General features: G+C 52.3%; 11 protein-coding genes across 11 annotated transcripts; 5 read left to right on the forward strand and 6 right to left on the reverse strand.

The window, feature by feature from the left end:
* Window positions 1–622: 622 nt before the first annotated feature.
* MGL_1200 (uncharacterized protein) lies at window positions 623–936 on the reverse strand (the record flags this gene model as incomplete). The annotated part of the gene is made up of 2 exons (XM_001731880.1): window positions 623–825; window positions 891–936. The coding sequence occupies 2 exons, from the start codon at window positions 934–936 to the stop codon at window positions 623–625; spliced, it is 249 nt and encodes an 82-aa protein (XP_001731932.1).
* Window positions 937–1,394: 458 nt separating this feature from the next.
* On the forward strand, window positions 1,395–2,198 carry MGL_1201 (uncharacterized protein; the record flags this gene model as incomplete). Its single annotated transcript, XM_001731881.1, has 3 exons — window positions 1,395–1,473; window positions 1,519–1,823; window positions 1,896–2,198. The coding sequence occupies 3 exons, from the start codon at window positions 1,395–1,397 to the stop codon at window positions 2,196–2,198; spliced, it is 687 nt and encodes a 228-aa protein (XP_001731933.1).
* Window positions 2,199–2,618: 420 nt separating this feature from the next.
* MGL_1202 (uncharacterized protein) lies at window positions 2,619–3,077 on the forward strand (the record flags this gene model as incomplete). Its single annotated transcript, XM_001731882.1, has 2 exons — window positions 2,619–2,832; window positions 2,881–3,077. 2 exons carry the CDS (start codon window positions 2,619–2,621, stop codon window positions 3,075–3,077), a joined length of 411 nt encoding a protein of 136 aa, XP_001731934.1.
* Window positions 3,078–3,377: 300 nt separating this feature from the next.
* Window positions 3,378–5,363, reverse strand: MGL_1203 (uncharacterized protein; the record flags this gene model as incomplete). The annotated part of the gene is made up of 1 exon (XM_001731883.1): window positions 3,378–5,363. The coding sequence occupies one exon, from the start codon at window positions 5,361–5,363 to the stop codon at window positions 3,378–3,380; it is 1,986 nt and encodes a 661-aa protein (XP_001731935.1).
* A 577-nt stretch (window positions 5,364–5,940) lies between these two features.
* MGL_1204 (uncharacterized protein) lies at window positions 5,941–7,726 on the reverse strand (the record flags this gene model as incomplete). Its single annotated transcript, XM_001731884.1, has 3 exons — window positions 5,941–6,078; window positions 6,122–7,620; window positions 7,684–7,726. 3 exons carry the CDS (start codon window positions 7,724–7,726, stop codon window positions 5,941–5,943), a joined length of 1,680 nt encoding a protein of 559 aa, XP_001731936.1.
* A 127-nt stretch (window positions 7,727–7,853) lies between these two features.
* Window positions 7,854–8,306, reverse strand: MGL_1205 (uncharacterized protein; the record flags this gene model as incomplete). The annotated part of the gene is made up of 1 exon (XM_001731885.1): window positions 7,854–8,306. One exon carries the CDS (start codon window positions 8,304–8,306, stop codon window positions 7,854–7,856), a length of 453 nt encoding a protein of 150 aa, XP_001731937.1.
* Window positions 8,307–9,411: 1,105 nt separating this feature from the next.
* On the forward strand, window positions 9,412–9,861 carry MGL_1206 (uncharacterized protein; the record flags this gene model as incomplete). The annotated part of the gene is made up of 1 exon (XM_001731886.1): window positions 9,412–9,861. The coding sequence occupies one exon, from the start codon at window positions 9,412–9,414 to the stop codon at window positions 9,859–9,861; it is 450 nt and encodes a 149-aa protein (XP_001731938.1).
* Window positions 9,862–11,139: 1,278 nt separating this feature from the next.
* Window positions 11,140–12,840, reverse strand: MGL_1207 (uncharacterized protein; the record flags this gene model as incomplete). Its single annotated transcript, XM_001731887.1, has 1 exon — window positions 11,140–12,840. One exon carries the CDS (start codon window positions 12,838–12,840, stop codon window positions 11,140–11,142), a length of 1,701 nt encoding a protein of 566 aa, XP_001731939.1.
* A 739-nt stretch (window positions 12,841–13,579) lies between these two features.
* On the forward strand, window positions 13,580–14,013 carry MGL_1208 (uncharacterized protein; the record flags this gene model as incomplete). Its single annotated transcript, XM_001731888.1, has 4 exons — window positions 13,580–13,633; window positions 13,665–13,722; window positions 13,815–13,898; window positions 13,967–14,013. 4 exons carry the CDS (start codon window positions 13,580–13,582, stop codon window positions 14,011–14,013), a joined length of 243 nt encoding a protein of 80 aa, XP_001731940.1.
* Window positions 14,014–14,092: 79 nt separating this feature from the next.
* On the reverse strand, window positions 14,093–15,223 carry MGL_1209 (uncharacterized protein; the record flags this gene model as incomplete). Its single annotated transcript, XM_001731889.1, has 1 exon — window positions 14,093–15,223. The coding sequence occupies one exon, from the start codon at window positions 15,221–15,223 to the stop codon at window positions 14,093–14,095; it is 1,131 nt and encodes a 376-aa protein (XP_001731941.1).
* Window positions 15,224–16,019: 796 nt separating this feature from the next.
* On the forward strand, window positions 16,020–17,894 carry MGL_1210 (uncharacterized protein; the record flags this gene model as incomplete). The annotated part of the gene is made up of 1 exon (XM_001731890.1): window positions 16,020–17,894. The coding sequence occupies one exon, from the start codon at window positions 16,020–16,022 to the stop codon at window positions 17,892–17,894; it is 1,875 nt and encodes a 624-aa protein (XP_001731942.1).
* Between the last annotated feature and the right edge of the window lie 383 nt (window positions 17,895–18,277).

Here is an 18,277-nt window from a genome sequence, read left to right on the forward strand (position 1 = left end):
AAAGCTGCAGCTTAGTCATTCCCGTTCCACCGAGCCGCTCGGGACGCGTGGTAAATTGAGCGCGCGCTTGCCACCGTTGTTTGCTCGGGCACTCAACCGGTTAGAGGGGGACGTGCGCGGCCTCATCCGTGCTAAGCCAATTTCTCCGCGTAAACTACGTACGAATTCCATCTGACCACATCGGCGCGTCCCGGCTTAAGATTGCAAAACCTCTGCGTGAGCATGTGTGCAAACCATTCCCTACTACGTTGCAAGTGAGGTGGCAAGGAATCCGTCTTGTTTCTTATGAGTTCAGCGAGGATGCACACGCTCTTACAATGTCGACATACGATGGTTGACATGCCGAGCTTCTCCTCGCTTCAAATTTTTCGCCCACATCCCTATTTAAACTGATTCGAGGCTGTTGAAAGCTAGAGCTCTTGATACGTTGTCATAATTTTGTTCTCAGATACATCACGCCATCACATGGCATAGAATAGACATGACTGAACGTGTTCGAAAAAAATAAGCGCGACCTGTTTATATGAAGAACATAGTTATAATACTACTCTTATAATCATTGGTCATGGGAGTTTATGGGTAAATGGATGTGTATGCGTTATGCGAGACGCTTTCCAGTTCTTCACAACTTCGCGTCGGCAAGAACACCGATCTTGAACTTAGGGGCAATGTCCCTCAAGACGTGGTCTGGGTGATAGTTCATGAACTTGTCGGTCGCATCCGTGCCGGCATTCTTCAACAGAATTTTCCTGCCGCCTGGATGATCGTCCAGCCAGTCTGTCACATCGTACACACCGCCTTGAATCACGACCCAAGCAGAGTCGGCTACCATGAAAGTTAGTCATGCAAATTCCACATTGAGAAGTCCCATGTAAGATGACAACACATACCCGAGGCATGCTTTTTCACTTCTTCCATAGTAATTTTGGTCGACATTATAGTTAAAGGTTGGGATTCAAGCACACCGATGTTTCTATCGCTATAGGACGAAGCTACCGGTTTATGAAATTGCACCAATCAGACAAAACATATTGCACACCTGAGGGGGAGGCTTGCTTCTTAGTCTAGATGTTGTAAGCAAGTGCTCCTAAACGCGTGTGTTCCTACGTATCGAAAGCACTCCACGAATCGTTGAACGAGAGGACGTGAGCTCGTGCGTGGGTGTGTGAGTGTGATCAAACCATGGAGGTCACAGGAAAGGACAGGGGCATGAAACGTCCCTTGGAAGTAGGTGATCGCATCACGAAGAAACGAGGAACAACTTACAAAGAAAGGACGAAAATGACGAAGAAGACGATGTTCTAACACCTTTGCCACCTCCAGAACGATCGACGTCGTCGAACTTGCCAGGTCAACAGCAACATGGTGGGGGATTGGGCACACCGACTGGTGCTATGACCATCATACGTGGATTTTCTGACGAGAAGGACCCTATTGCAGCGGTGCTAAACAAGCATGGGCTAGGATGGCCAGGTACGTGCGAGTGTCTGATCGAGTCGGTCTGACCGCCTCTTGCAGCAAAGTCGACACTTGATCGCCTGAACTTTTCTCCGGAGGAGGCAACTGCAAATGAAGACCGGCTAGCTGGTGCTGTGCGTACGATTCTCGAATGTCTAGGAGAGGACCCAGATCGCTCCGGGCTTCAAGATACCCCGAAAAGATATGCACGGGCGCTCCTGTGGATGACAAAGGGGTACGAAGAACGGTTGTGTGATGTAATATCCAACGCTATATTCGATGAAAATCATGATGAAATGGTCATTGTGCGTGATATTGATGTGTTTAGTCTGTGTGAGCATCATCTTGTACCATTTAAAGGCAAGGTACGTATGCAAGACCGAGTTGAACCGCGTCATGCATGGTTCAAATGTGTTAACATAACACGCTTGACACAGATTCACATCGGCTATATTCCGAATCGCATGGTTATTGGTCTGTCGAAATTGGCACGCATTGCAGAGACTTTTGCTCGCCGCTTGTCTGTTCAGGAGCGACTCACACGCCAAGTCGCTCTTGCTCTCAACGAGGCACTCAAGCCCAGAGGCGTGGCTGTCGTCATGGAATGCGAACACATGTGCATGGCGATGCGTGGTGTGCAAAAGCCTGGATCAAATACGGTGACGAGCTGCATGTTGGGAGTGTTCCGCGATCGCGCCAAGACGCGTGAAGAATTCCTTAGCCTGATTAGGCACAACTAATGGACAAACGAATTATTCTGGGCTACACTGTGGTTATCAAATCCATGTACTTCTTGAATGCATTTGTCAGAGATGGAAACTTGCACGCTACAGGCCATGTATTACCGCATCTATTGGGATCATGTTGACGTGACCTGACTGGGTTGATTTCTCTTGGAGGTGCTCGACATCACAGAACACGAGACAGAGAATGAGGATACGTCCTCCACATTACCTAGCTGTTTCCATGTTGGCTGCGTGGAGGGGCGGTAATTTCGTTGGATCCTGGTCATGCTTCTTCATACCCTTTACGTAAGTCCTCATTGTCCAGGTCACGTGGAATATAGTACCAAGAACAACGCGCGCGCGCGCTTGCGCCAGCTAGGACCCATCGCCAGTAGCTCCTGCACCGTCTATTCTTTACCACCGTTAGCAAGCACCATGGCCAAGATCTCTGTGGGCAACAAGTACCGCATGTCGCTCGCTCTCCCAGCGGGTGCGGTCATTAACTGCGCTGACAACTCTGGCGCCAAGAACCTGTATGTGATTGCTGTGTTCGGTGCTGGCGCTCGTCTGAACCGTCTCCCTGCCGCCTCGGCTGGTGACATGTTCGTGGCATCCGTCAAGAAGGGTAAGCCTGAGCTGCGTAAGAAGGGTACGTATACGAAGATTTGCGCGAGGGTAGTGTCGCTAATGCATGTAGTTATGCCAGCTGTGGTCGTGCGTCAGCGCAAGCCATGGCGCCGTGGAGACGGTGTTTTCCTGTACTTCGAGGACAACGCCGGTGTCATTGTGAACCCCAAGGGTGAAATGAAAGGCAGTGCCATTACAGGCCCTGTCGCGAAGGAGTGCGCTGATCTCTGGCCGCGTATTGCTTCGAACGCCGGCACGGTCGTCTAAATGGATTTTTTTCCGCATTGCTGTGCAGACCGGCGGGAGCAGGGTGGGTTGTATGGATGGGTGAATCCAATGCCTCTTGTGTACGACGTAAGAAACCGAGAAAAATCAAAAAATTCAAACGTCATGAGAGCATGGAGAGGTTCAGCGAGGCCATGTGTGCCATTGTCGCTGTTTCCTTCTTGGCTGCGCACCGCGCGAGCGTAGCTGTCGCGTTCATGACGGAAGAGTGTGGTACTGTGTACGCCATGTAGTAACTAGTCACTGTGCTCATACCACGCAAATGTCAAAATTTATGAGTGGCTAGGGAACGAAAATGAGACTGCTATGGATGCTGCCAGCGCCTGGCTCCATTGTGATACGCGATATATATTGGGCAAGAGCAAGTCGTACGACCAACATGCGTTCGTGTGCCAGTTCCCGACGGCGCTTCGGCGCTGGCGATGTGTCACCGACACTAGGTGACGATGCTGTTTGGTTTGCTAGCAACTGCTCGAGCCAGTAGAAGTAGAAATCTGCTGCCTGTTCCGAGTTTTGCGTGTCAGTGACAGACATAACCTTTTCAGTTATGCGCAGAAGCTCATAAGTCTCAGGCAGGCTGAAGTAGAGATCAGTGGTCGACTGAAGGAACGGGAGAGCATCGACGAGCAAGACGCTCAAAAACGACTCAGGTGTCGCTTCGCTGGTCAGTAGGCCGACCAGTACTCGCGCGGCTTCACGCCAGGTATCCTGCTGTGAAAACAGCTGATGAAAGTCGCGGTACTTAACATGGAAGACCAGTGGAGCGAACGTGTTTCGCGAAAAGATGCTGGATGTTGAGGTAAATGGCGTCGTGGCCGTGGCGGCGACATCAACGTCAATGTCCGACTCATTGTCATTGTCAGTGCCATGTGCGTGTGCATCGCCGTTCATAGATGCTACGTTGTCCAGTAGCGTACGAGGTACCGAATCGACACTGGCAATATAGTAGGCGGGATCATGTGTCACATAGTCATGCAGCATTCGATCAGCAATGACTTGAACTTGTCGTGCGTCGCGAGCACGTACACTGTAAGCGATGGCTAAGCCATATTTATGCCGATCCATGAGTTCCCGCGCAAGCTTTCGACAAATTAAGCGCACTTCATCTTCCATGCCATACTCAATACAGGCACCTAGAACCTCTTCGACCTTCTGGAAGTCGCATTCAGAATGCGTGTGTTCGTCGTCGTTTGTCTCGCTTAACAAAGGCACATGGAATAATATGGAGCGCATTTTTGAACGAGCTGTTTCCGAGTGAATAGCATTCAGGTAAGAGAGTGACATGCGCCACAGGCGCTCCTCCTTCACAAGCGTGTCGGCCCAAGTCAAGAGGATTTCATCCATCATGGTTGGCTCGGCAGTATCAAGCAGCTGTGCTTTGTCGAAAAAGTCTCCCATGTGGGTGGCTAGCCATTCGTCAAACGGAATGCAGAGCTTCAGACACTTGATCAGTTCTCCGCGAGTGATGTGGGACAAAATGCATTCTCTGGGGAGTGTTTCATCCATATGCAATGTGTGGGTGATGTGATAGACGACCTCCGGCACGTCGTCACGTTTCATTGCAGGCAAGACCAACAAACCCCATGCACACAATGCTTCCTTCCAGTCTTCGGAAAACTCGAGCACGCGGTCTTCTACGCCACAAAGTAGCTCATACAGACACCGGAACTGAGCCTCGAGCTCAAGACGCATGTCATTTGCTGACGATGATGTGTGGCTGAGCTCCGACTCAACGACATCCATCTTGCGCTGAAAACTGCTGAGGAACACGCGTATAGATGTATGCCAATGGCGGTGAGCTGATAGAAAAGCTTGTTCTGTTGTATAGGCCGTGGACCGCGGCACCGTTTGCAGCATGTGCACGGTTTCAGCCGCGATCGCTTGCAGTGTCGGCGAGGATGTGTCATTGACGTATGACTGCAGCACAGTTGCACCCGTACCAAAAAAGCCGCGCAAAATGCAGCGCAAAATATAGTCCCAGTAGTCAGGATGCTGATGGGGTGGAATGGTCTGAGCAATTTGCTGTCCTTGCTCGGTCGTAGGAGCCACGTCATGCGCATTGAGCCAATGCATGAGCTCTTCACCCACAACGCCTAAGCCACTTCCATCCTCAGGAACATAGAGCACACGAGCCAGGTGAAAGATCATGTGCAAATCCTGAACATGGCGCTCATACTCGGTCTCTTCGCCCTGTGGTGGCTCTAAAGCTGCCAAGTACGCTTGTAATGCTTCACAATACAGGGTACCAACACGATGGTAGTATTGCATTGTTTGTACAGAGGGGCCTGCAGAGATCCATGCCTGTTCTTCAGCGGTTGCTGTTGCTGTTTCCTTCGCTTGAGCAGCTGCGATGGACTGCAGAGATGAGAAGATCGTGAAAGACTGGGTATAGAACTGCGAAATAAGTCACGTTGGTACATACGCCTATGCGCGCAGATGCATGGACATCACGGTCAGCTGCAGGTATCGTGGACTGAGCCATCACGAACGTGTGTGCGAGCTGAAATAATGAGCTGCACTCGGTGGTGATGTTGAACCCTGCAGTACGCTTCAACGACGCGGGCGTGTTTTTGAAAGTTTGTGTGTCGATCGGTCGAGCGCCTACGGAGGTGGGCAAATTCGCAAATTTTCCTAGCGTGTTCGAGAGGATCACAAGGGCCACGAGCATCCACCACCATGGAGATGGTGCTTCGACGCGCCTCGACGTCAGTAAGGAGGAATGGATACGCTAAAGAAACTACAGAGACTCTCTCGTGCCGCGCAGCGACAAGATGGAGAGTGCCAGATCGCACACACAGGCGTTGGCCAAGCATACGTGCATTGATCACATCGAGTGCGTGTGCTGTTACTTCTTGATACGCCGCCGTGCGAGGAGCGATTGAAATACACGCTTGATCTCACCATCAAGCGTACGAGGATCGTAGTAGGAGGGGGCAAACTCTAAGAGCCATTCAGGGCGCACCTCGGTAACAGTGCGAATGAACTGCGGGAAGGTAAGTACATAACAAGGAAATTCATCGACGTACGTTGCGTGAAGTGAGGACAAATTCATGGTATACGACAAACTCTGGCATATGGTCGAGCGTGGTCGATGGATGCGGCGTCACAATCTGATTGTCCTTTACAGTCGTGTAAGCGCCGCGACTCCCACCGCCTGTCGATTTGTGAGCAACTTGCATGAAAAAACCACACGCAATAGCCTGTCGTATGTTGACGTAGTATCGCTTGTCTTCGAACGGCAAAGAAACCAAGTCCAGGTCGAAGCGCTCCATTGTTCGCTGCAGCTGCTGGCGTACATTATCTGCCTGAATCAGCGAGCGGTGCGACAGGTAATTTTGCCAGCACCAGTCGGAGCCAGACGCCATATCCGAGCAATATGTCTTATAGGCATGGTACACATTCAGCAGTGTGAGGTGATCACCATCCGGGTGTGCGAACTCTGCGCGTGCCGCATCAGCCGCCTGGCGTTGAGACGCCTGGCTTGGACGCACAAACACGTTCGGAACACTGAGCATAGCAGCAATACTAAGGATCTCGTTTGAGCACTTGAATTCCGGAGACACAATGAGCATTTTGGCAAGCTGTGGATCAAGTGGGAACTCGGCCATGATTTCTCCGAGTGGCGTCAGATTGCCATGGTCGTCAAATGCACCAAGGTAGTTCAGCAGCTCCAACGCACGCATGACAGTCTCGGGCGCAGGCGGATCCATGTAGTCAAACGTCACAAGATTGTCGATGCCGAGTTTCTTGAGCTCCAGCACCGTGTTCGCCAGATTGCTGCGCAGGATCTCAGGATACGTCTGCTCGATCAGCTCGCTCGCCCAATCGCGCTCCGTGTAGAGACGATAGCATTTTCCAGGTCGGGTACGGCCTGCACGGCCTGCACGCTGCTGGGCTGATGCCTTTGAGATCGGGCTCACTAGGAGCGACTCAACTCGGATCCGCGGATTGTACACCTTTTGCTTGCTAAAGCCAGGGTCCACAACATATACAATGCCATCGATGGTGAGCGATGTTTCAGCAATGTTGGTGCTGACCACGACCTTGCGTCCCATGGGGCCGTTAACCCGCACGGGGGCTGGAGCTGGGTCAAAAATGCGCTGCTGCTGTGCAGGGGGCAATGACGAGTACAGCGGAACGACTTTGAGCGGACCACAGAGATCTGGCTCTTCTTCCAGGAGCCTCTCCGACTCTGTGCGGATTTTTCGACATGCATCCTCGATTTCATCTTCACCTGTAAGGAACACAAGTATATCGCCAGGGTCTTCAGCCTGGTGGATCATGAGGACAGTTCGTATGGCCGCTTCGACATAATCTTTTTCTGGCTCTTGTGTGTAGAACACTTCGACAGGGAAGGTGCGACCCGGAACCTTCAGGAGTGGCGCATTGTTAAAGTACTTCTGGAACTTGAGCGCATCGAGCGTCGCACTCATCACAACGATCTTCAGGTCAGGCCGTCGCTTTGCGACATCTTTTAGCAGACCCATCAGGATGTCTGTGGCTAGCGTGCGTTCATGTGCCTCATCTAGAATAACAGTGCTGTACCGATCGAGCGTTGGATCGTTCATGGCCTCGCGCAGCAACATACCGTCAGTCATGTACTTAAGGAATGTTGATCCACGCTCTGTCATGTCTTCAAATCGGATCGTATAACCGACCTCTTTTCCGAACTTGAGATCCATTTCCTCCGACACACGCTTTGCCACGCTCATGGCCGCCACACGTCGTGGTTGTGTGCAAGCAATCATCCGCGGCACCTCAACGCCATCGGCGGCACGCACCTTGCTTGTCTGCGGAAGGTCCGCTAAGTGCCACGAACTGTGGGATCTGTGTCGTCTTTCCACTTCCAGTCTCACCAATGACTACGGTGATCTGATTCGCATTGAACTTGTCATAGAATTCATCCATTTGGGCATAGACTGGCAACTCTTTTCGCCCCTTCAAAATTTCCTTATACTTCTCCGAGTAAGGACGCATGCCATCTGTTGCAAACATGTTCGTCGAGTTTTCCAGGATCTGACGCGCTTGTGCGCCGGTGACTTGACGTCGCACTAAGCCACGGAGTGGATCTGACGCGTCATTTTCATCTGTCGATATTTTCTTCTTTTTCTTCTTTTGATGCTGTAAGTATGGACTTTCGTCTTCACTTGGCCTACCAGCCTGTGGTGGCGGTGGCGCTGATGCTGATGCTGATGCTGGATCTGTCGACATTGTCGACCTAAATGAGAGAGCGATCCAGAAAAGAGGTGTTTTGGACGAAGGGATCGATGGACGACAACGCGCGTATCCTAGACGTAATTTTTTTTTTTTTGGTGATTTTCTTTGCAAAAATTAGTTTGTCTGCCTGGCCATTGTATGCGCAACGCTGGAGATGAGGGGGCAGCATCAAGGGCATCATCTCAAGGTTATGTGTGGAGGGAGTCCCTCTCTCTCCATAGAAGCCAGTCAGCCAGCTAGCCAGTCCTCTAGCTGTACTTGACGCCAACTCAATAGAGCGGGCAAGGATGAGTAGTGGCAGGGCCTATGGAACCTTTGTCACGTGATGGACCGCGACCACAGGGGCTCGGTGAACCGCGTGGCATTGGCCATGAGGGGCAGTTTAGGCTGTGGCCGTCGTCCACGTCGTAGACGTATTGAACTCCAATCACAACGCGCACGAGAAATGGTGTGTAAGGGCCACAACCAGAGTGGGGGAGAGAAGAAGGATCGTGTGTGGGAACTAACGAATGCAGGCAATGCAGATGACGAGTGCGGCGGACCTGAATTCTGAGGCCAAACTGGTCGAGACCTTCCATGAGGATGCAGTGGTATGTTCCCACAGCAGTTATAACGCTACACGTTAGAGTGGTGCTAATGAGTTGTGCAGCACGACGCCCAGTTTGACTTTTATGGTAGCAAGCTAGCGACCTGCTCGTCGGACCGGACGATCCGCGTGTTTGATGTGCAAAAGGGCGAGGCTGTCGGTGCGGGCGAGACACTCGTTGGCCATGAGGGCCCAGTCTGGCAGGTGGCTTGGGCACATCCCTCATTTGGCACGATCCTCGCGAGTGCTTCGTACGATGGCAAGGTGTTTATTTGGAAGAATGACGGAATGAATGGCACATATGCGGGTGCGAGCGGATGGACACGCATAAAAGACCATGCGCTGCATACGGCGTCAGTGAATTCTATTGCTTGGGCACCACACGAGCTTGGCGCGACGCTCGCATGCGCATCATCAGATGGCCGTGTATCTGTGCTTACATTCAATGAAGACGGCTCATGGTCCGTCGACCTCGTTGCTGCGCATCCTGGTGGGTGCCATGCCGTGTCATGGATGCCGTTGGTAACGGCCGGTGCAGGAGCTGATGCTCATTTCATGCGGCGCTTCGCTACGGCAGGCTGCGATGCTGTGGTAAAGATCTGGGAGTTCAGTGACGAGCACAACCGCTACATTGAGATCGATCAGCTCAAGCAACACCGCGACTGGGTGCGTGATGTGGCATTTGCACCGAGCTTGGGCTTAGCTCGCACGTACCTAGCAACGGCATCACAGGACCGCACAGTGCTGATTTGGACACAGAACACGCCGAATGACCCTTGGAAGTGTACGCCTCTGCTGCCTAGCACGAAGCCGGAGGACCGCACAAAGTTCCCGGACACTGTTTGGCGTGTGAGCTGGAGTGTGAGTGGCAATGTCTTGGCTGTTAGCTGTGGTGATGGAAAAGTGTCGCTATGGAAGGAGAACCTCAAGGGTGCATGGGAGTGCATTAGCGAGTACGTATGAACCACAGCGGGAGAAAGGGATGCGTGTTTGATTGCTTGCTTACACTTACGTACAGCTTGGATGCATAACTGTAGAAATACTTTGCAATTGGTTGTCTTAGCGTGGATAGTTCGGCAGCTCGCGATGACGCATTGCTACTGACCGTCTCGAAAGTGCGACCGGGACTGTTCCTTGTGTGTCGGCGTCCCTTTTCAACACGCGGTCAGATGTGTTGGAGCTGACTCGCCGATTTCGCTACCTCTTTGGAGGCTCGGATCGCCAACCCTGTTCTTCTCCACATTCACAGCTGCTTCCTGGAAATTCGGCCAATTCCACCTCCCACCTGGCTTTCGCCCTCGAAGTACCTGAGGGTAAGAAGCACGACACCGTCGGCCGCCATGTCGTCTGCAGCGCAAAAGGCATCCGCCGCAGCGCTATTCTCTATGGCGTCCCTCGATGCAGCAGCGACACGGGCATCTACACGAGAAGTCGCTGCGAAAGTATGGCAAGAAATCCGTGCAACGGTACGTGTGATGAAGCCTTGTATCGCATGTCACGAACAGGCAGGAATAATCTAGGCGGACTGACATGACTGACCGAATAGCGGAATCATGACGCGTCAAAGTCTACGACACTCGCTGTGTGGACTGACCTGTATGCTGAGCAGCCGGCCCCCCAGGCGGCACGCATTTTATCAGATGTCGAGCTATTCTTGCGAAGCAAGCGCAAGTACCTCACGCTTATGGAGCAGTACAATCCCCTGTATGGCATGTCAGAGCAGGACCGTATCCGTGCGACTGCCCGCACTGTGGGACTTCACGTTCCTACCGCCGAAGACCGTCAAAAACATAACTCATCCTCATCGTGATCCCTGCAGCGAACCTTCAGCCTCTCGACATTTGTGCACTTCCGCAAATGCAGCATGCTTCTTTTCCGGTTCCATCTTGGGGAATACTCCACAGTAGATATAGACTTGGTGATAAGTTCCTGTACACAAAAAAATCAACATTAAGCGTGTCTATGACCATGAACGAACTCTTAGTTCGCCTGTATAATGTAGAGGTGCGTGTCGCTCGACGAAAGAGAACAAGCTTGGCGAAATTGGCTCGTTTTTTTCCGGCCGTTCCTCTGACGTTCATTCCTTCTTCCAGGCTACGCACGAACTCGAAAAATCCTCACAAGCAGGCCTTCATATCTAGCAGGGACAAACGTCATCACCAAACACACACTCACGCTCCGCGAGAATAAGCAGGGAGAACGGCACCCCCCTACCCTGCCAGCCTCCCTTGCATACTCGGCTCATGAGGCACGGTGCTTCGTTTGTTCTGGAGCTAGCGACACAGCAGGGAGCGGCATAGGCTCAGCTGCGAGTGATGGCGGCGAGTGCCGATTGTGTGGAGTGACCGGCTCATTGGGTGATGGATGGGGACTCGAAGACGTGGCAACACCTTGTGGCTCAGCTTCGTCGTCTGAATCTTTAAAGCCACGCAGAGGGACTTTGTAGCTGCCACTGGGAGCAACAGCCGAGCAGAGTTCTTCGGCATCTTCGATGCCATAGTTGACAAAACTGAGTGTGAGTGGTTTGCGCTGCTGCTGTTGGTGCAGTTGATGCATCGACTGCGTCGACGAAGACTTGGCGACAGAATGCATTGCATTGGCCTCACGTAACGCGGCCATCGATCCCCGCATTCGAAGCCGACCGCCCACTGGAGTTTTCATGGGCTCGTTTGGCGTCGTTATCTGCCCGTTCATGCGCCGGTGACTTGCCAGTCGTCGCACAGTTTTTGGAACCATCCGTGCTTTGTTGGGCGACGGCGGCACAGAAGGCGTCCGATGCGTGTCACCGTCCAGGGCTTGGAACTGCGGTGTGCTTTGCGTTTTACGTGGTATCCGGGTGGTGCTTCCTCGTCGGCGCGCTGGTGGGGAGTGTAGCGGTTTCATTTGCGATGCTGACATTAGCTGCATCTGCTGCGTGGACTGAAGCAATGCCGAGGATGTCGGAGGGGTGATGGGCGACCACAGTGAGTTGGTAGCATCCACACTAGATGGCCGCGAGTACAACGGCATCGACGCCGATGACGCTTGGGTCGAGGTGGGATCCACGTACGCTGTATTTTGTTGCTGCTGCAAAGCATGTGAAGCCAGTATGCTTTTGTCCGGCATGGAAAACGGCGACGCGTACGCCTGCGTGAAATGCGAATCGATGCTGTGTTGTTGCGCAGTGGGCATCGTCCATGATGGCAAGGACATTAAGGGATGGAACGGAGTCATGGACTCGGACCACGTATCTGACCGCGGTTTGTTGTCGGAAGCACCTGGTTGAATGCCACTGGTTGTATTCAGCTGGAGCTGATGCAGACGTTGAAGTGAGTCTTGTGACGGCGACAAATTCATGGGGAGTGGCGTGGTGAATGGCATCATTCCAGGCAACGAGCGGCTTGACGCGTGCGGTGTGCAGGGTGGAGATGTGATGGGCGTCTGACATCGCTGCATGATGGTGGTTGGCTCTTGACTGTGCGAAGTTGTCGATAAAGACGTGGTGGCTTCGTTCATTTCACCCAGATCGCTGTCAGAGTCAGTGCTGTTTGACTGGTATGCTCGAGGGCCTTGTTTCGAGCGCGTGAGAGACGTAAACGGCTCATACACATCGCCTGCTGGTTTAGACTGGCTAAAAATGGAGCTGGTGCTGCCGTTGGACGAACTGCTTTCGAGACCAAGGGGCACATCATCTGTGTGCGGAGCGGACGCCGACGATGACAGCGAGCCGAACATAGAGAAAGATGTTTTGAGTGGTGCATCGATATTGGATGGCAAAATGTCAGACTTGGCGCGTTGCAAAGATATGCCAGGGCCTCCGCTGCTGTTTCCGTATAGGGGTGATGTGTTATTGCCGTATGCATTGTCATCGAGTGAAAAAGCCCCTATTTCAGGCGCAGCTTCGGAATAGTCAATAAAAGGCGTAAGAAATGCGTCAATATTCTCGGCAAAGGACGACGTCATGAGGTATGTAACAATAATAGGGGGCAAATGTGCGAACTTGTGCGTATACAAATGCGACTATGCGTGCGAAGAAAAGCGCGGGAGTCAATCCGTGCCGGTGCAGATCAAGCCGTTCGTCACCGTGAGAACAGGTCCAGGTGTATCAATGCGCAATGGCAGAAAGAAAGAGATGAATCGTGGAGGAGAGTTGGAACGTGTGAGAGTACAAGAAGGAGAAAGAAAGAGAGAGACAGAGATAGAGAGCGAGAGCGAGAGAGCTCAAAGACTCTCTTGTTTGGTTCTCCTGTGGCTCTGTCAGCCACACTAGACTCTCGAGCTGCTACAGCAAGCGCAGTAAGCAGTGCTCAATAGAGAGCTGTGTGCACAACAGCCTACTACCAGCGTTGGTGCTAGCAAGTTTGTATCTGAGGAACGTGTGTACTTTCGACGGGCAGGCCACACGCTCTTGTCAGACAAACTTGCGTAGATGTTCAAAACAATCAAATCGATTTGCGACCTCTTATTCCCCCGCCCACAATCAAGTGACATAGCTTGTTGCACAGCGTCATCTGACCATGTGGAGCCACGTGAGATCCATGTGGCATACCCTGCAGGTAACCGTTCTGTGTCGACGGCCAGCCGATGCTGCTGCTGCTGCTGCTGCACCTGCTGGTTGCAGTGTCACGACGGAGAGAAGGGACATTTTTTGTTTCGCAGCCGTTATCGTTATCTCTATCCAGACTTCAGATCCTAGCACTCAATGGCGTTCATGTCTACTCTGACTCGGCCATTCGTCAATACGCTCAAGTACTTGGTGCGTAGTATTCACGACTAACAAGTCGTAGCAATGGGCCTCTCATGCCCGGCCTGTCGTTTTCTATTCGCTCCTCTTGGGTGCACTGGGTAAGTTGATCGTAAGATCATGTCTCTATGATGGTTTCGGTTCTAACTCTGTACTTTCCCCCTTTCCCTGTTTATCGTTTCTCTCGGCACAGGTCCCGTATCTGTCGTGGTTGTACCCAAGTACAGAGCCCAGTTCGGCTGGAAGCCAGCGGAGAGGATTCCCGTTTCTTATCCATGTACGTTTGTCCATCGGATAGATATGCGTCGCAAAAAGACCATGACCAAACTAACGCGCTTTCTGCAGTGCCTGACAGGCCGCGTTCCCCGGTTTCGGGCTATGATGACGAGTGAATTGATCCAATAGATACGGGCAAAGGAAAGAAGACCTCAGAAAATTGTCATTAGTGATACAAATACACCTATATGCACGCTACCCTATAAACACGTTGAGAAGCAAACTTAGGCATCCTCCTGCTGTCAGACCAGCCACAAGCCAGAACGAGCACAACATCGATGCCATAGCTGCGTCCTGTGTTCCTGCATGCTCAGCTGCGGATGCCTCGTGCATTGTTTCGTCGTGAAGTAGAACTTGATCTTGTCTTGCCTCAGTATCAAGCCCATTATTTTGCGTTGATGTAGATTCATCATGCTTCGCAACGCTTTGAGGCCCAGATATGAGAAAGGACGTGGATAGCCAGCCTGTCGTTAGGCCAAGTGCCACGACGCCAAGAAAGAAGATCGTATCGGGAATGGGGCTTGTCTTGTATATGTCAAGTCGACACCACAAAAAGAACGGAAGAAACAAAAAGCGGGCTGCTGTGCATATCTGTGCAACATACGCACGCCGCACGTTCGTGATCGGATACATGATCGGCATGCGTCGTCCCAACAAGTCGCCCACATTGAAACAAACAATGTGCAGAGCGACAAAGATGCCCTCATTATTCAACCAGCGTGTCTCTGTTACCGTGCGCACACGAGATGTAATGCCTGGGTATACACAAAGCGTCGTCGCAAATAGGCCAAAGATACTCACACTCCACGGCACTAGGCGCCGCTGCACACGCCATACTGTGTCCCAGATGCTCATTTGGGCATGGGCTGCGAATGCATCGCTCATCGTCCAGGACTCGACAGCTTGCTTCACATGCGACACGTGCAGCATATGTTCAAATGCATACCAAGTTGCCAGTTGCAATAGAGCCGTCGCGATGAAGACTGTATATGCAGCTTGTTGGTTTTGGATCGCCTGAGTCGATGCTGCCTCGTTCGCGTCCATGTGTGTCGCTGCTGCCATAGAGCTAAGCAGATTTAGCACACTTCCAATGACTCCATTCAAAGCTTGACCTAGCAGCATGTAGCCAATAATGGATCCATTAATATCCAATCGCGTGCAGAAGGCCATGGTGGCATTCTGCAGATACGTCTGTGCAATTGCAAGAGCCACTGAAAGAAAAAGAAGGAAACCATAGTAAAAGTGGGGATTCGCAGGAACATGTGGACCGCGAATCCAAACAGACAAAACGAGAACCCATGATAATATCATAGATGCGACCAGCATGAGCTTGATCCTCTCATGCGGTGAAAACTGTCATCTCATATTAGCCGACCATACCCATGACCGTGCGTCGCATACGTACCTGCTTTTGATTCTGCCCGACAATTGCTGTAATCGCACAAACAACAGCTGTGGCATTGAAAACTGTCATAATGCCGCTACTAAATACGGCTTCCAATGCTGTGCCTCGAAAGCCATCATGCAAATACTCAATCGAGGACACGAGTGCATTAAAGGGCGCGAGAACACTCATACCAAGCAGCATGCTCGCCACCGGTAAAAGCATATGCTTTGATCGATGTAGCAGAGGCACATCTCTTGGTAGCTCATGACGGTCACGCAGCGCTGCGTCAGACGTCATGAAGAACAAGGAATGGACCTCGTACAGCTCGTGCACCTTGTCAGCGTTATCTCTGTTGCCACGTGCGCCGACATCTGCATAGGTGAGCCCTTGGGTGTCAGAGGGGGCCCTGCGACACGCACGCTGAATGCCGGGTGGGGTTTTACTTTTTTGATAATCAAGAAATCTGCCTTTATTGAAGACTTGGCAGCATCGATTGCGGAGTCCGAGACACATTGGTTGGTCCGCCTTCATCCCTGAGCCGCAGAAAATAACAAGGCCTGAGATTTCGAACGTCAATAGCTCCCCCACCCCCGAGATCAGTGCGGGACGAGAATCAAGGCCAGACCAAACCAGATTTGAACAGGCAAGTCAAGCTGTGTGTCGATTCTAGCGTTCTCGCATATCAAAGTGGGCCTGCTCTTCAATTCGTCAACGCTCTATCGAATGGGTCTCCGCATGTCATCTCGCTTAGGGCCCGTGTTACGCCGGCGCGACATGGTTTTGGGTCGTGCTGCCAACCGTGGGCGCCACATGTCAGATGATACTGCTTACCATCGAGAAGAAGATCATGATCGCAAATGGCTCCGAGAGCTCGAACTTGAGCGTCAACAAGAACGAGAACGCAGTCACCGGCGGGCGCATCCGCAGATGACAAACTCAATGGTAAGTGGGCGGGCGAAGCCGGTTCAGTTCGTCCAGGCCCATGCAGGCAAGGGGGCCGTGTTTAACTACAGCTCTCGCCATCGCAGGCCAGAGGCCGACAAGAAAACACTCCAGGATCCTGAGATCTTGGCACGTCGAAATCGCGCACCCGGAAAGCCCAACCTTCCATTCCCTGAGCAGCACACATTCTCTTTACCTTCTTCGTCATTTAACGCCTCTTCCTGGGTCTCATCTGGTGTTGCTCCACCACTTGCCGGGCGCAGTGCCGCCGGCATTGGAGAGGGCTGGGTCGGCATGAAAATACAACACAAACCAACGGCACTCATCATGCCTGGGCAGGGATCGCAATATGTCACCATGGCTCGAGATTTATATGAATCTTTCGCTACCGCTCGCCGAGTTTGGGAGGAAGCAGAAGAATGCATTACAGCCTTCATCATGGCACGGCCCTTGGACAATATGCACCCGGATCCTCTGCGCACTGCCTTCGAAGCGCATCTTGCGCGTGACCAAGCACTTGAAGAGAGTGTGCGCTCGGCACCAAGGTCGTTAAAGCCCGGTTGGCTTTGTGATCTTGTCTTTCGCGGCTCACAGCTTGAGCTTACGCGTTCCGAAAATGCCATGCCGGCAATCCTCACTGTGACGCTATCTTTTCTGGCAGTTCTTCGCCAAGAATTTGAGATCGACTTTGTCAAAGATCATATGAGTTGGATTGCTGGTCACGGCTCCGGAATCTATGCCGCACTTGTTGCTACGGGAGCAATTGAGCCTATGGATGCTTTGCGGGCCATGCGGTATCGCGGTCTTGCCGCAATGAACTGCTTGATGACGCACCCAGTTCTCTTCCCTGATGGGTGTGAGCCACCCGCAAGTATGTATGAAACGTGGGCATTTGCGAACGTGTCGAGCGGGAAAGGAAGCAACTTGGTGTTGGATGAGGAGGAAGCGCAGTCGCCAGATGACACCAAATACACTGACTGGCGCGGTACACAGGTAAGTGCTATTGTCGTTCGGCCTGGGCAGCTCGAGCGTGCCTTGAATGAAGTTCAATCCGTGCAAGCAGAAATCCACGCTGGTCGTGTTCCAGGCATTGCTCGTGATGAGTTCGTCGAAACATCTCACGTGAATTCTCAACTTCAAATCGTGCTGGCCGGCACGACGGTGGGCGTAAACTATGCATGCGACAGATTGCGGTTCAAGGGAATCGGTGCACATGCCGTGAATTTACCCATGTCGGGCCCGTACAACACATCATTTGTTGAGACAGGAAGCCGTGCGTTCGCTGGCCTCGTCGATGTAATGCCTCTACATGAGCCATGTCGAGATGTGAAAGTTGTTTCTTCAGTGGATGGTCGTATTTTTGACAACGTCGAAGATATTCGAGATGATTTGCGTGTGGCCCTTTCGACGCCTGTACGATGGCTCAATTCCATTGACACGCTTGTGAAGGAAGGCGCACGTCGTTTCGTTTGCCTTGGTCCCAGCCGGGCAATCGCGCAGCAGTTGAGCCGTGAGTTAGCTCTTCGTGAACGCGCACAAGGCAGGGATGGTCTCGCTGGCAACTGTGCGGACGATCCCGAGTCCTTGGCATTTGAGGTATGGAGCGTTGCCACCGCAGAGGGCGTGGAGCAGCTAGTAAGTTCGTTGCGGTCATTACGATCCGCATAGTTATAGATTCATTTCACTATGTACTTTTAGATCGCATCTCCTTTGCTATCTTCTAGGGCTTTATCACCGGATGGGAAGCGTGAATCCTCCGCTTGAGACTCCTCTAGCACCACAATAAGGGGGGGGGCTTTAAGGATGGACACGAAATGTGCTGCACGACTTGCACGCCTTTCCGGCTGCAGCATGTCCAATCCCTCACGTGACTTTACGGTGGCGCGTGCTTGGGCGACTGCAGGTGGTGGTGGGACACAGCATGTTGGACCTGAGGCGGGGCGAGCGAAGCCAATCGACACACCGGTCGCGCCTGCGCTTCGCCCACACGCGTTTCCACGTGGCCTATCCAGACGTCTTGTCTAACAACGCCTGCGAGTGTCGTTTGTGTA

The sequence above is a fragment of the Malassezia globosa genome, assembly GCF_000181695.2.
Source record: "Malassezia globosa CBS 7966 chromosome Unknown mgl_sf_2.1, whole genome shotgun sequence".
Lineage (NCBI taxonomy): Eukaryota > Fungi > Basidiomycota > Malasseziomycetes > Malasseziales > Malasseziaceae > Malassezia > Malassezia globosa.